The sequence below is a fragment of the Aureococcus anophagefferens genome (assembly GCF_000186865.1).
Source record: "Aureococcus anophagefferens unplaced genomic scaffold AURANscaffold_4, whole genome shotgun sequence".
Lineage (NCBI taxonomy): Eukaryota > Pelagophyceae > Pelagomonadales > Pelagomonadaceae > Aureococcus > Aureococcus anophagefferens.
Window position 1 is genome coordinate 2,000,038 of NW_008705564.1, and position 12,733 is coordinate 2,012,770.

Below are 12,733 nucleotides of genomic sequence, written 5' to 3' on the forward strand. Positions count from 1 at the left end.
CGCCGCGTCTCCTCACCTCGCGCGATCGGCTCCACACTAAGTCTTGTGGACAAGACGCCTACGGCTTACTTGCCCAGGGCTGCCGGGGGGGCTTGCCTGCGGCGCGGCGAGAGCGCGCCCTTCGGGCGCGCTCGCGCGTGCTGAGCCACTCATTCCCGTGTCAATGCTTCCCTCTGCACCGCTTGCGCGACGACAGCCATTTAATTTTCGTACGGCGGGGGAACCAAACACGCACAACTCACGCATATATATATGGACAGTTTTTCACCACAGCGGCTTCATCATCTGTGTGACTTTTTCTTGAAGGCTTTCAAAGTTTCAGAAGGCCCGCGCGCGCCCCCTCCTGCCTGTTGTAACCCCCCCACTTGTGCGCGCGTGTTACGCCGCGCTCGCGCCGCCGTTGTGGGGCTGGATCTGGCCGCCGGGGCAGGCGGGCCAGGTGGACAGCTTGTCGTAGACGTAGGGCATGCGCACGTCCCAGGGCGCGATGAGCTCGTAGAACTCCTCGTTCGTGTAGGTGGCCCTCGCGCCCTCGACGTCCGGCGGCACGGGCCACTCGAAGGGGAGCACGTCTTTGGCGTGGTGGCCGTCGCAGGTCGTCGGCGACGTGCAGTTGGGCATCTCCTCGCCCGAGACGCCCTGCCAGTCGCAGACGAGCTCCGTGTCCGACAGCACGCCCTTGGAGTGGACGTAGCCCCAGGTCTCGTTCATGACGAAGGTGCCGTTGCGGTGCCACGTGCGCAGGAGCTGGAGGTAGCGCTCCGCGAGGCCGTGGAGCGGCCAGAAGAGCGGGTCCTGCGGCGCGGCCGACGTGAACATCTCGCCCGCGTGGCCCACGTGGCAGAGCACGTCCGCGACGTTCTCGAAGCCGCGGAGCGCGTCCTCGGACTTTTGCAGGATGTTCGTCCCGACGACGGCGGCGAAGCCCGTGTCCACGAGGAACTGGGACGCGGACGCCGGCGACCCGTCGGGCCCCGCCGCGCGCCGGCCGCACGCGCACGTGCAGTTCTCCGCGGCGAGCCCCGCGCAGTCCTCGGGGCAGTCGACGTAGCCCGACCGCCAGAGGAACTTGGACCCCAGCAACATCTGGTCCGACCGCCAGCCGAGGGCCTTGTAGTGCTTCGACGAGTTCGTCAGCAGCGGGTCGAAGCCCCAGTGGCCCCCGAGCATGATGTGCACGGAGCCGTGGAGCGCGCTGTTCAGCGCGCTGAAGAGGCGCCCGATGGTCTGGGCGCCCTCGATGGTCTCGGCCTGGAAGTCCGCGCAGAGCGGCAGGTGGTTCTGGCCGTGGACGACGCCGAGCACGCGGTCGTAGCGCGCCACGTAGGGCACCGGGTTCGTGTTCCAGGGGCTCCGCAGCAGGCCGTAGGGGTTCGTGATGTTGCTGTAGGACCGCGCCGCCGTCATGAGCGGCGTGTAGGCCCAGCGGCCCGACGCGACGACGTGGTCCGAGTTCTCCGGGTTCGTCGACCCGAACCTGGGCAGGACGAGGGTGATTCAAGTTCTCTTCAACGTGAGTGTTCCGCGCGCGCGCGTTCCGGAAAAAGCATCCACGCTTCGAGAGCGTTCCGAGAGATGATCGCTCGTCCAAAAATCAGCCGAAACGAGTGGAAAACGGCCGAGATATGAGCCTTTGAAGTTGGGAATTTCGCTCTCTTGTCCTGCCCTGACCCGAACCAGCCCTCCCCGAAGATGGACCCGTTGTAGGCCGCCGCGTAGGACTCGCCCGTCGCCTGGGCCCGCGCCGCGTCGAGCGTGTAGTCCCAGTAGTGGCTCGCGACCGTCGCGTCGACGGCCTGGAGCGACCGCTCGAGGAGCATCGTCACGCCGACGTGGTGCGTGAGGAAGCCCGCGTCGTCGTGCCAGTGGTCGCAGTCGCGCTGCGCCGCGCCGTACAGGTGCTCCCGCACGAACCAGTGGGCGCTCCGGAAGTCGGACCCGTAGAGGCGCGCGCCGTCGGCGTCGGAAGTCGCGTAGACCGCGTGGAGCGCGCCGAAGTAGCGCTCCCGGTCGCCCGCGCTGAGGTCCCGGAGCTCGCGGCGCACGTACTTGGCCGTGACGCCGAAGGAGCCGAGCAGAAAGCCGTCGGACGCCGTCGCCGTCACGGCGTGGGTTCCGGCTTCGACGAACTTTACGGTGAGCACCGCGCCGCCGGGCGCCGCGCCCTCGCTGCCGTCCGTGCCGCCGACGGTCCACAGGACGTCGTCGCCGTCGTAGTCGATAAGGCGCAGCGTCGTCGTCCGGTGGAGCTCGACGAGGTGCTCGTAGTCGTAGAGGCCGTCGCCGATGGGCACGCCCAGGCGGTCCTCGTACTCGCTCCTCGCCTTGAGCGTGTGGCCCCCGCGTCTCCGCGACGCGACGGCGAGGCTCGACGGCGCCGCCGGCGGGCGCGCCGTGCGCAGCGCGGCGAGCAGCGCGAAGAGCGCCAGGGCGCCGGCGGCCGGCAGCCACGACCCGCCGCCGCCGCCGACCATCGTGTGTAAGCCAAAAAACAAAGATGTTGCCGTTATGGGGCAGCCGTGCCGCTCGACAAAGCAGCGGGGCAGCCCTCGACCCGTTGCGGCCGGCGCAGGAATCCACGCGGCGGCCCGCCCATGGTGTCGCTCGTGTCGTCGCTCGGCGACCTCGACGCCAAGCTGCCCGCGGGCGAGCTCGACGGCTTCGAGCTCCTGGAGACTCTGGGCAGCGGGGCCTACGGCACGGTCTACAGATGCCGGTGCCTCCGGTCCGTCGGCGGCGCGCTGCGGGACGGCATCTACGCGGCGAAGCGCATCGCCAAGGACAACGCCGCCGCCCACCGGAGCGGGATCAACGAGCTCGACATCGACGCCCGGCTGCGGCCGCGGCCCGGGGCGCCGCCGGCGCGCGACCGCTTCTGCGCCGCGGTCCACAGCGCGGACGCGGGCGCGGCCCTGTGGATCGTCTTCGAGTGCGGCGGCCGGGCGCTGTCGAACCTGATCTGGACGTCCGTCGACGGCGAGTGGACGCGGACCCACGGCGCCGCGGAGCGGACGTACGTCGTCCGCCGGGGCGAAGCGTGGCACGCGCTGCTCGACGACGGCTTCGCCCTGCTCCGGGAGCTGCTCGTCCAGCTCGTCGACGCGACGCGGCGCGTCTCCGCGGCGAACGTCGTCCACGGGGACGTGAAGCCGGACAACGTGCTGGTGGACTTCACGCCCGCGGGCCTCGACGTGCGGCTCGTCGACTTCGGTTCCGCGTTCGCGTTGGACCCGGAGGCGAAACCGACGCGCGTGTCGTCGGCGACGCCCGAGTACCTCGCGCCCGAGTGCGTGCTGGGCGACGCGGCCGCGCTGCGGAAGGCGCCCTGCTCGGCGGTCGACATGTTCGCCGTGGGCATGATCTTCTTCGAGATCGCCTGCGGCTTCCCGCTCTGGTTCCCCTACAACTCGCGCGTCGCGGACCCGGAGGACCGCGGCCCCGCGCCGCGGCGCAAGGGCTGGACGCGCGGCGCCGTCGCCGTGCCGCACCGCGAGGGCGCCAAGATCGCGCGGCGCCAGATCGACATCGCCAAGGACATCCCCGGGGCGCTGAAGAAGATGCCGGGCAAGGGCGTCTCCCGCGACAAGGACGCCATGGACCTCCTCGGCCGCATGCTCTGCGTCAACGCGCACCGCCGCATCAGCCCGGCCGACGCGCTCGCCCACCCGTTCCTCGCGGGCCACGCCCCGTGACCGCCCAACGATCGACCCCGCGCTCGCCTCGACCGCCGCCCGCGCTAACGACCGTCGTCCGAGAAAATATTAGGGTCCGGGCCGGCGTCTTCAGTGCGCGTCCCAGGGGTGGATGATGCCCAGGACCCAGGCGCCGTCCTGCTTGGCGCGGTACATCATCCAGAGCCACATGACCGTGCAGTAGGCGATGGCCGGGTACTCGTGCCACTTGGAGACGTGGAAGTGGCCGTGGTAGGGGCCGTGCTTGTCGTCGTACGGACCTGCGGCGGGAGCGCGCGTCGCGCGGGGGGCGCCCGGGGCGTCGCGTCGCGCGGTGGTGGGGCCCGGGAAGCCTCCGGGGGCGCGCGCGGCGACCCCCGCGCATAGGTGGACGCCGGGGCGCACGTCCGCCGCCGCCGCCGCCCATCCGTCGTTTGGGGAGCGCCAGGGTCGTCGGCGGCGCGCGGGGCGCCGCGGCGACGCGCGTCGCGTTCCACGCCGGCACGGCGGCGCGGCGCAGGGCGTTCATGGCGACGAAGGACATACTCGGAGGCTTGTCGGCTCGCGCGTGGCTCGATTTCACGTCCCACCTCGCAGTCCTCGGACAAAAGTTCACTTTGGGTCGACGGTGCACGTCGACGGTGCACTTGAGCAAAAGAATGATGGAGGCTCTGCCACCCGATGGCGGGCTGCCCGCAGCCAAGCTCCCGTGGTACGAGCGCGACGCGTGCATGCGCATCGACGGCGACACGGCGACGGTCTACTGCGGCACCACGTCGATCACGCAGTCCATCGCGGCACTCGACGCGGCGCCGACGTCCGGCGCCGCCGCCGTCGCCGCGGAGCTCGCCGCGGCCCGGCTCGCGCCGCGGCGGCACAAGCACGCGCGCGCCGCGCGGGACGCCGCGATCCCCGCCGCCGGCCCGGCGCCCGGCGCGTTCCGCCGGAGCCGGGGCGCGGACGCGGCCTGCTGGGACGCGGCGGTCGCGGGGCCTCCCGACGCGTTCCTCGCGGACTGCGCGGCGCTCCACGGCGCGCTGCGGCGGTCCGCGGCCTACCGGTCCTTCTGGGTCGGGTCCCAGGACGCGCCGCGCTGCGCCGCGGAGGCCTTCGCGCAGGGCGTCGCGGCGTTCCACGGCGCGGGCGACCAGGGCGGCGCCGAGCTCTGGGTCCAGCTCCGCGGCGACGAGGCGCTGCCGTTCCACTGGGACACGGACCAGCGGCTCCGCGAGGAGACGGGCGCCTGGCGCCACCCGGACGTGTCTACGGTGACCTACGGGACCGGCGCCGGCGCGCCGACGGTCGTGCTCCCCGGCGCCTACGACGGCGCGAACGTCGTCGCCGTCGACGACGCCGTCGAGCGGGGCCGCGCCTTCGCCTGCGGCTTCTCGCGGGCCATCGCGGCCTACCCGGCGCCGGGGAGGCACGTGGCCTTCGACGGCGCGCTGCTCCACGGCGTGCCGCCGTGTCGGGGCGGCGACGTCCGCGCGACGCTCGTCGTCAACGTCTGGCGCGCGTCGCGGCCGCGCGGCGTGCCCCACGCGCCGGGCGACGCGGCGCGCGCCCTCGCGGCCGTCGGCGCCTACGCCTTCGACCCGCACCTCCTGGCGGCCGCGGCGCTCGGCTTCGCCGACGCCTACGCGGCGCGCCCGTCCCCCGCGGACGTCGACGGCGGCGAGCGCCACTCGGCGCCGCTCCACGACCGCGGCGACGCGGCGGCGCTCGTCGCGCACTTCTTGCTGCCGGCGGCCGCCGCGCCGGCGACGTTCGCGTCGCTCCGCTTCGGCGACGGCCGCCCCGCGGGCGTGCTCCGCGTCCCGCGGTCGTCGGACGACACGCGGTACCGCGTCTTCGCCGCCGACGGCGCGGCGGCGGCGCCGCCCGTCGCCGCGCCGTCGTCGAGCTCCGAGGACGAGTCCGAGTCCGCGTCCGACGACTCCGAGGACCCGCGGCCCCGGTCGCCGTCCGCGGACGACACGGAGGACCCGCGGCCCCGGTCGCCCCGCCGCCGGCCCATCCGCGAGCCCGCGCCCGTCCCGCGCCGGAGGGACATCCGCCGGCCGGCCCGCGGGCCCGTGAGGTAACGTTTGAAGCGAAACAATTCAATGCAAGAATGACTCGCGCACCCGGGTCCCGCTGAATCCCGCGATGATGGCATCCAGCCCGACGAGGCGGCGATGCGCGCTGCCCACATTCCAGGGCTGGGCCATGCTCGGTTACTCCGCCGTCGGCGCCCTGTCGGCGTCGAGCGGCCACTCGTTCATGATCGGGGTCTACATCGAACCGATCATGGCGGATCTGTCCCTGTCGCGGAGCACGGTGTCGGCGCTGTGGTCCCTCGTGCTCACGCTGTCCAGCGTGTACGTGAACGTCATCGGCCGCGTCGTCGACGCGCGCGGCGCGCCCTTCGTCGCGCGCGTCGCCGCGCTGCCCTACGCGGCGGCCGTCGCGAGCCTGTCGCTCGCGCGAGGCCCGGCGTCGCTCGCGTTGAGCTTCACGCTGATCCGCTGCCTGGGGCCGGAGACGCTGGATTTCTGCTTCCGCAACACGGTGTTCCAGTGGTGGAACCGGAAGCGCGGCCGCGCGACGGCGATCCTCAACGCGGCGGGCGCGACGATGATGCTGCTGCCCGCCGCGCTCGCGGCCGTCGTCCGGAGGCTCGGCTGGCGCGCCGCCGCGCGGGTCTGGGGCTGCGGCGCGGGTCTGGCGGCGGCGGCGGCGGCGGCGAAGCTCGTGCGGCGGCCGGAGGACGTCGGCCAGTTGCCCGACGGCGACGCGCCCGCGGCGGACGCGCGGGCGTCGGAGTCGCTGCTCGAGGGCGGCGGCGACGAGGCCATCGCGGGCGCGACGCTCGGCGAGGCCCTGCGGACCCGGTCCTACTGGATGCTCCAGCTCTACAGCGTCTTCGGCTGCCTGCCCTGGCAGGGGCTGAATTTCCACATGGCGGCCGTCGTCGCCGAGCGGGGCTTCGACGACTCGGATCTCGCGCTCGTCTACACGCCGCTGGCGATCTCGAGCGGGTTGGGGTCCGTCGCCGGCGGCCTCCTGTTGGACGCGCTCAACAAGCGCGGCGCCTACCCGCTCTTCGCGCTGCTGCTGCCGCTGCTGGCGATCATCGCGACGCTCGTCCTGCACTTCCACCTCGAATCGCGGGGCGGGTCTCGTGCCCTTCGGGTCGCTGCTCGGCATGTTTCGGGGGTCGAATGTCACCGTGATGACGACCATGCCCGCGACGCTCTTCGGCCGGAAGCACCTCGGGTCGATCGCCGCGTCGATGTACATCTCGGGGCAGCTCACGTCGGCGGCGGGCTCCGGCGTCTTCGGCGCGGCCAAGGACGCCGCGGGCGCCTTCGGGCCCCTCTTCCAGTTCCTCATCGCCTGCCTCACGTTCCAGGCCGCCCTGCTCGCCGCCGAGGGGGGCGTCCAGCACCATCGCAAGGCGGACCCGCCGCGGAAGTAGCCTTAGGGGGCGTTCCGCTGCGACGGCGACGCGGTGAACGCGGGCGAGCCCGTCGTCGGGTCGACCTTCGACCGGTGCTCTCGCGCCGCGGTCGCCCACCACTCGAGCTGCGCGACGCCGCGGTCCGCATACTGGGCCCAGCGGTCCGCGTCCTCGCGCGGAGCGCCGTCCTCGTCGAAGGCCTCGCCCGCCTTGGGCACGTGGATCATCGCGGAAACTGGCAGCGCGCCGAGCTCCGAGAGGATCGGCCGAAGCGCGTTGGCGGCGCGAACGCCGCCCCACTGGCCCGCCGAGTAGGACACGATGAGCGACGGCTTGAAGGAGAAGAGCGACGAGCCGAAGTGGTTGAGCACGTGGAGCAGCGCCGGCGACGGCGCGTGATTGTACTCGGGCGTGCAAGCCACCAGCGCGTCGCAGGCCGCGAAGGTCTCCGCGAGCGCCTGGAGCGGCGCGGGCGGGTCCCTGTAGGTGAAGTGTGGCTGGAAGGGCGTGAGCGGCAGATCCACGACCGCGGGATCGACGACGTCGACGGCGTGGCCCTTGCGCGCGATGGCCTCCTCGACGTACTTGCCAACTCTTCGGCCGAGCAACGGCCGCGGCGGACCGTCGCGGGTGCTGCCGAGGAGCAGCGCGACCCGCAGCGGGCGCATCTCGAGGCGCTTGACGACGCGGAGCAGTGCGTTCTTCTCGTTGAGCGCGGTGCGATGGGCAGTGGCAACTCGATCACATCGGAAGGCGAGGCACCGTTGACATCGATTTGTATTGCCGTGGTATTGACGCCAGCGCCCGCACGTTGGACGCTGGTGCAGGGGCAGCCCCTCGCCGCGACGGATGGAGAAGGCCCTGGCCGCTGCGGCGCGCGAGGGCGACCTCGACGAGGTCAAGGCCATCCTGCGGAGCGTGCGCCACACCGTCGACGCGGCGGTCACCTGGGAGCGCACGCCGCTCTGGCTCGCGGCGTCGCGCGGCCACGCGGCGGTCTGCGAGGTGTTGCTGCGCCACGGCGCCCGGGCGAGCGCGGCGGCGGCCTGCGGGACGACGCCGCTGGAGGCGGCGGCGCGCGGCGGCCACGCGCGGGCCGTCGCCGCGCTGCTCGGCGGCGGCGCCGCGGCGACGGCGCGAGCGCTCGAGCTCGCGGCGCGCCGCGACGCGGGCGACGTCGCCGAGGCGCTCGTCGGCGCCGGCGCGCCCGTGTCCGCGCGGGCGCTCGTCCGCGCGAGGGGCGCGTCGTTCCGCGCCGTCCTCGCCGCCGCGGGCGACGGCGCGCTCGTCGCCGCGCTCCGAAACGGCGGCTGCCGCGCGCGCCTCGCCGCGTTCGCGGCCGCGCGCTTCCGCGAGCGCCTCGAGGGCGCGGCCATGGCCCGCGCGGAGCTCGACGCCCTGGCCGCGGAGCCCGAGGCGCGCGAGGCCGCGCGCCTCGACGGCTTCTCGCTGCTCGCCGTCGACGCGCGGGCCCGCGCGGACGCCGACGACCTCAAGGCGGCGCCGGAGCCCGCGAAGGCCGTCGCGCGCGCCCTCCTCGCGCGCCACGCGGCCGAGGGCGTCCCCGCGGCCGAGCTCTGGGACGTGCTCGCGGCCGTGGGGGACATAGCGAGGACTTCGAAAAACGGCGCGTGCTCGCGGGCCGACGTCGAGTCGCTCGCGTTCGGGGGCCGAGATTCCTCGAGCGCCGTCGAGGCGCTCCTCGCCGTCGACGAGGAGGAGTCGCCCTTCGAACTGCGGCGCCGCGTCGACGCGCTCCTCGACGGCGCCGCGCGATCGGCCGGCGAGACCGAGGACCTCGCGCGGAAGCTCGCGGTCGTCCGGCGCCGCGCGACCTTCCGGCCCTCGAACCGCGGCGAGCTGCTGCTCCGGGCCGTCGTCGCCTGCTTCCGCGGCGACGCGTCGGGACGCCACGTGCTCAGCGGCGGGGTGGTCGTCTTCGCGACGCGCGAGGACCAGGTCGACGCGCTCGTCGCGCTCGACGCGTGGCGGCGGCTCCCGAACCCGAGGCCGCCGGCCTGGGCCGGCCCGGCGCGGCCCCCGACGCGCGATGCCTGGCGCCCCGGCGGCGGCCGGCCGCTGGGAACGGCGAAGACGTACCACGAGGGCGGCCGCGATCCGCGCCGCATCCACGACCACTCGCCGATGCCGTCCGCGCGCCAGTTCTTCCCCGCCTGGCGCGCCTTCCACGACGCGCCGCGGCGCGCGCCCCGCGCGTCCAAGCCGCCGCGGCCGCCCGCGGCGCTCGTCGAGTCGGGGCTGCGCTACGACGTCGACGACGCGCGCGACGACGGCTACGGCGCCGTCACGCTCCGCGTCGTGCTCCGCCACCACGCGCGCGACGGCCTGGCGCCGCCCATCTGCGAGCTCCGCCTCGAGGGGCCCGAGGCGCGAGCGATCCTAGTTGAGGGGTAAAAAGGACGGCATCATCGGTTCTGCGCGCGCGGGTGTTGATGCATCGGTGACACCGGCGGTGTTGATGCAGTGATCATGCACTGCATCGGCGAGCGCGGGCGCTGGCCGATGTGTCTTGATTGTCACACGTAGCGCAACCAGCGTGCATCACGCGAGCGCAACCAACGCGCAAAGAATGCCTCGTCACTCCTTCTCGAAGCGCTTCATGCCGGCGCCGAAGAACGTGGCGGCCTTCCTCGTGGCCGTGCTGGCGATGCTCGCCTGCGTCGTGTCCGACATCGCGCGGCGCGCGCCGACGCCGCGCCGCGGCAAGGCCATCGGCGTCGTCGACTACAAGGTCGACGCGGCCTGGCTGCGGGACCGCGGCGACGCCGCGAGCGCGAAGCTCGCGGAGGCCTTCGTGCAGTCGAAGCGCGACGTGACGCTCGAGGCGTTCCTCGCCGAGAGCCGGCGGGCCGGCGCGACGCGCGTCGGGCGCATCGCGCTCTACGCCGTCGACCACTACCTCTTCTGGGCCCTGCAGCGCTACCTCGGCTGGAGTCGGCCCGACGCGTCCGGGTTCCTCCGGAAGGCGTCGCTCTACGTCGCGTCGGAGGCGCAGTTCGCCAGGATCGCCGGCGCCGGCGCGCCGGCGCTCCTCGACGTCGGCTCCGGCACGGGCACGGAGACGGCGAAGCTCGCGCGGGCTTTAGGCGCGTCGCGCGTCGTCGCCGTCGAGACGTCCGCGCCGATGCGGCGCCAGCTCGAGGCGCGCGGCTTCGAGGCGGCGGCGGCGATCCCCGCGGGCGTCTTCGGCGCGGCGGCGCTGCTCAACGTCCTCGACCGCTGCGACGACCCCGGCGGCCTGCTCGACGCCGCCGCCGCCGCCGCGCCCGGCGGGCTCTTGCTCGTCGCGACGGTGCTCCCCTTCAAGGGCTTCGTCCACGAGGGCAAGCGGTGGAGCGCCTGGGGCAAGGCGAGCACGCGGTCGCCGAGGAAACCGCTCAAGGTCGCGGACCAGGTGCACGTGAAGCCCGAGGGCCGCATGATCGACCTCCAGAGCAAGGCGCCGGCCGCGAAGAAGTTCGAGGCGGGCGCCGCGGCGTTCGTCGACGCGCTCGTCGACCGGCGGCCGGACCTCGAGCTCCAGTCGTGGACGCGGCTGCCCTACGTGTCCTCCGGCGACTCGAAGAAGAGCCACTACACGCTCGACGTCGCCCTCATGGCCTTCCGCGTCGGAACGGCGTTCGAGGCGGTCCTCGCGGGCGGCGCGGCGCCGGCGGCGACGTCGGCCGCGGCCGCGGCCCCGGACGTCGCGCTCGACGACGCGCCGCCGGCGGCCTGCGAGGGCAAGGGCGGCGACAAGATCTTCAACTGGCTCGCGAAGCGCGCGCGCGGCGGCGGCGGCCTCTTCGGCACGCGCGCGGAGTCGTGGGGCGACGTCCTCGACGCCGGCGCGGGGCTCAGCAGCACGTGCTGGCTCGCGCGCATGCCCTGTTCGACGCTCACGGCCGTGACGGCGCGCGCCGCGGGCACGGATGCCTACGGCGACCGGCTGCGCGACGCGTTCGCCGGCGCGGCCGTCGACGTCGTCGTGGGCAACTGGCGCGAGGCCGGCTTCCTCGCGGGCGAGCGGTACGACGTCGTCGTCGCGGACTATTTGCTCGGCGCCGTCGAGCTGCACTGGCCCCACGGCGCCGACGCCGTGCTCGCGCGCCTCCTCGGCGCGCTCAAGCCCGGCGGGACGCTCCTCTTCGTCGGCGTCGAGCCCTACGAGTCGCTCCTCGACCGCGCCGACGACGCGGATCGCCTCGTGCTCGACGTCGAGTCGCTCGGCGACAGCGCCGCGGCGCTCGCGGGCGAGGCGACGTACCGCGAGGTGCCCGAGGCGTGGATCACGCGCCAGGTCGACGCGCGCGACGGCTACGCCGTCGTCGCGAGCGAGACCTTCCCCATGACGCTCAGCGCGGCCTCGCTGCGGAAGCAGGTCACCTACGCGCGGACGACGTCCGCGAAGATCGCCGACGCGGGCCTCCGGAAGGCCTACGAGCGGCGCGTCGCCGAGCTCACCATCGAGGTCAACGCGTGGAAGGGCACGCACCGCAAGGGGCGCAACTACGCGCTCGTCGTGAAGCGGTCCTAAGGAAGAAGACTCTCGGAAGCAGGGGGAGACTCGGGGTCCGACTCGTCAACGAGGGCTGTCGATGGCGTCGGCCAGTGTGTAGCGCCTCGGCCTGCGGTGAAAATGGACAAGGGCCGCGCCCGGGCCGGTCGCCCTCGGACAGGCTCGGTTCGAGCATCGAGCGGCGACTCACTGCAGTACTGGCGAGACCTGATCGAGTGGACGCGCGGGCGATGAGCGGAGATATGAATTGGAGGGACAAGAAGCGCGAGTATGAAGAGAGGATGGCCCGAGTGAAGAACGCCAAGCTCCGTACGCTTTGCACAATTTGCTCGGCGAAAGCGAAGCTTTTATGCCCCTGTGGAACGACTCAATATTGCTCGGTAGCGTGCCAAAAGGTCGACTGGCGCGAGCGGGGCCACCGCACGGCGTGTAAGAAGATCCGTGACGACCGGGCCGCGGAGGCGGCGCGGGCGGAGGCGCCGACGCCCCCGCCGCCGCCGCCGCGGGAGGTCTTCTACGGCCCCGCGCCGCGGTCGCACGCCGACGAGATCCGCGCGCGCATCGCCGCCGAGCACGAGGCCGCGCGTCTGCGGCGCGAGGCGAACCCGGAGCCGGAACCGATATCGGCGCGGTACGGATCGCGGTGCCCAGTCTGCTTGGAGAAGTGGGACGTGAATGAGCGGTTCGTGTTTCAAGCCTGTTGCGCGCGGCTGGTCTGCGAGTCTTGTGAGGAAAGAAACGGTGAGGCGCCGTGTACTCTCTGTCGGGCGCCGTATCCGAAGTCGCATGCTGAAATGCTGGCCCAGACTCGTCGCCACGTGGAAAACGACGTGCCTGAGGCGATCACGCATTTGGCGCATGCGTACCGAACGGGTGACCTCGGCCTCCCTCAAAATTTCAAGAAGACCGTGAAAATCTACAAGCGCGCTATTGAGCTCGGAGACGGGGAGGCCATGACCGCGCTTGGCTATATGTACCAGCACGGCAGAGGCGTCAAGTTGGACCCGAAGAAGGCGGAAACGCTGTATCGCAAGGGCGCGGCAAGGGGGCACTTCGCGTCTCAGTACAACCTTGGACGACTGGAAAGGGACGCCGGAAACA

The 12,733-nt window shown here is 73.0% G+C and overlaps 3 protein-coding genes across 3 annotated transcripts; 1 reads left to right on the top strand and 2 right to left on the bottom strand.

Annotated features, from left to right (window-relative positions):
* Positions 1-378: 378 nt before the first annotated feature.
* AURANDRAFT_62253 (hypothetical protein) lies at positions 379-2,474 on the bottom strand (the record flags this gene model as incomplete). Its single annotated transcript, XM_009036307.1, has 2 exons — positions 379-1,477; positions 1,672-2,474. The coding sequence occupies 2 exons, from the start codon at positions 2,472-2,474 to the stop codon at positions 379-381; spliced, it is 1,902 nt and encodes a 633-aa protein (XP_009034555.1).
* A 4,659-nt stretch (positions 2,475-7,133) lies between these two features.
* Positions 7,134-7,781, bottom strand: AURANDRAFT_22356 (hypothetical protein; the record flags this gene model as incomplete). The annotated part of the gene is made up of 1 exon (XM_009036306.1): positions 7,134-7,781. One exon carries the CDS (start codon positions 7,779-7,781, stop codon positions 7,134-7,136), a length of 648 nt encoding a protein of 215 aa, XP_009034554.1.
* Positions 7,782-10,618: 2,837 nt separating this feature from the next.
* Positions 10,619-11,905, top strand: AURANDRAFT_59920 (hypothetical protein; the record flags this gene model as incomplete). The annotated part of the gene is made up of 2 exons (XM_009036111.1): positions 10,619-10,846; positions 10,969-11,905. One exon carries the CDS (start codon positions 10,997-10,999, stop codon positions 11,648-11,650), a length of 654 nt encoding a protein of 217 aa, XP_009034359.1.
* Positions 11,906-12,733: the final 828 nt, after the last annotated feature.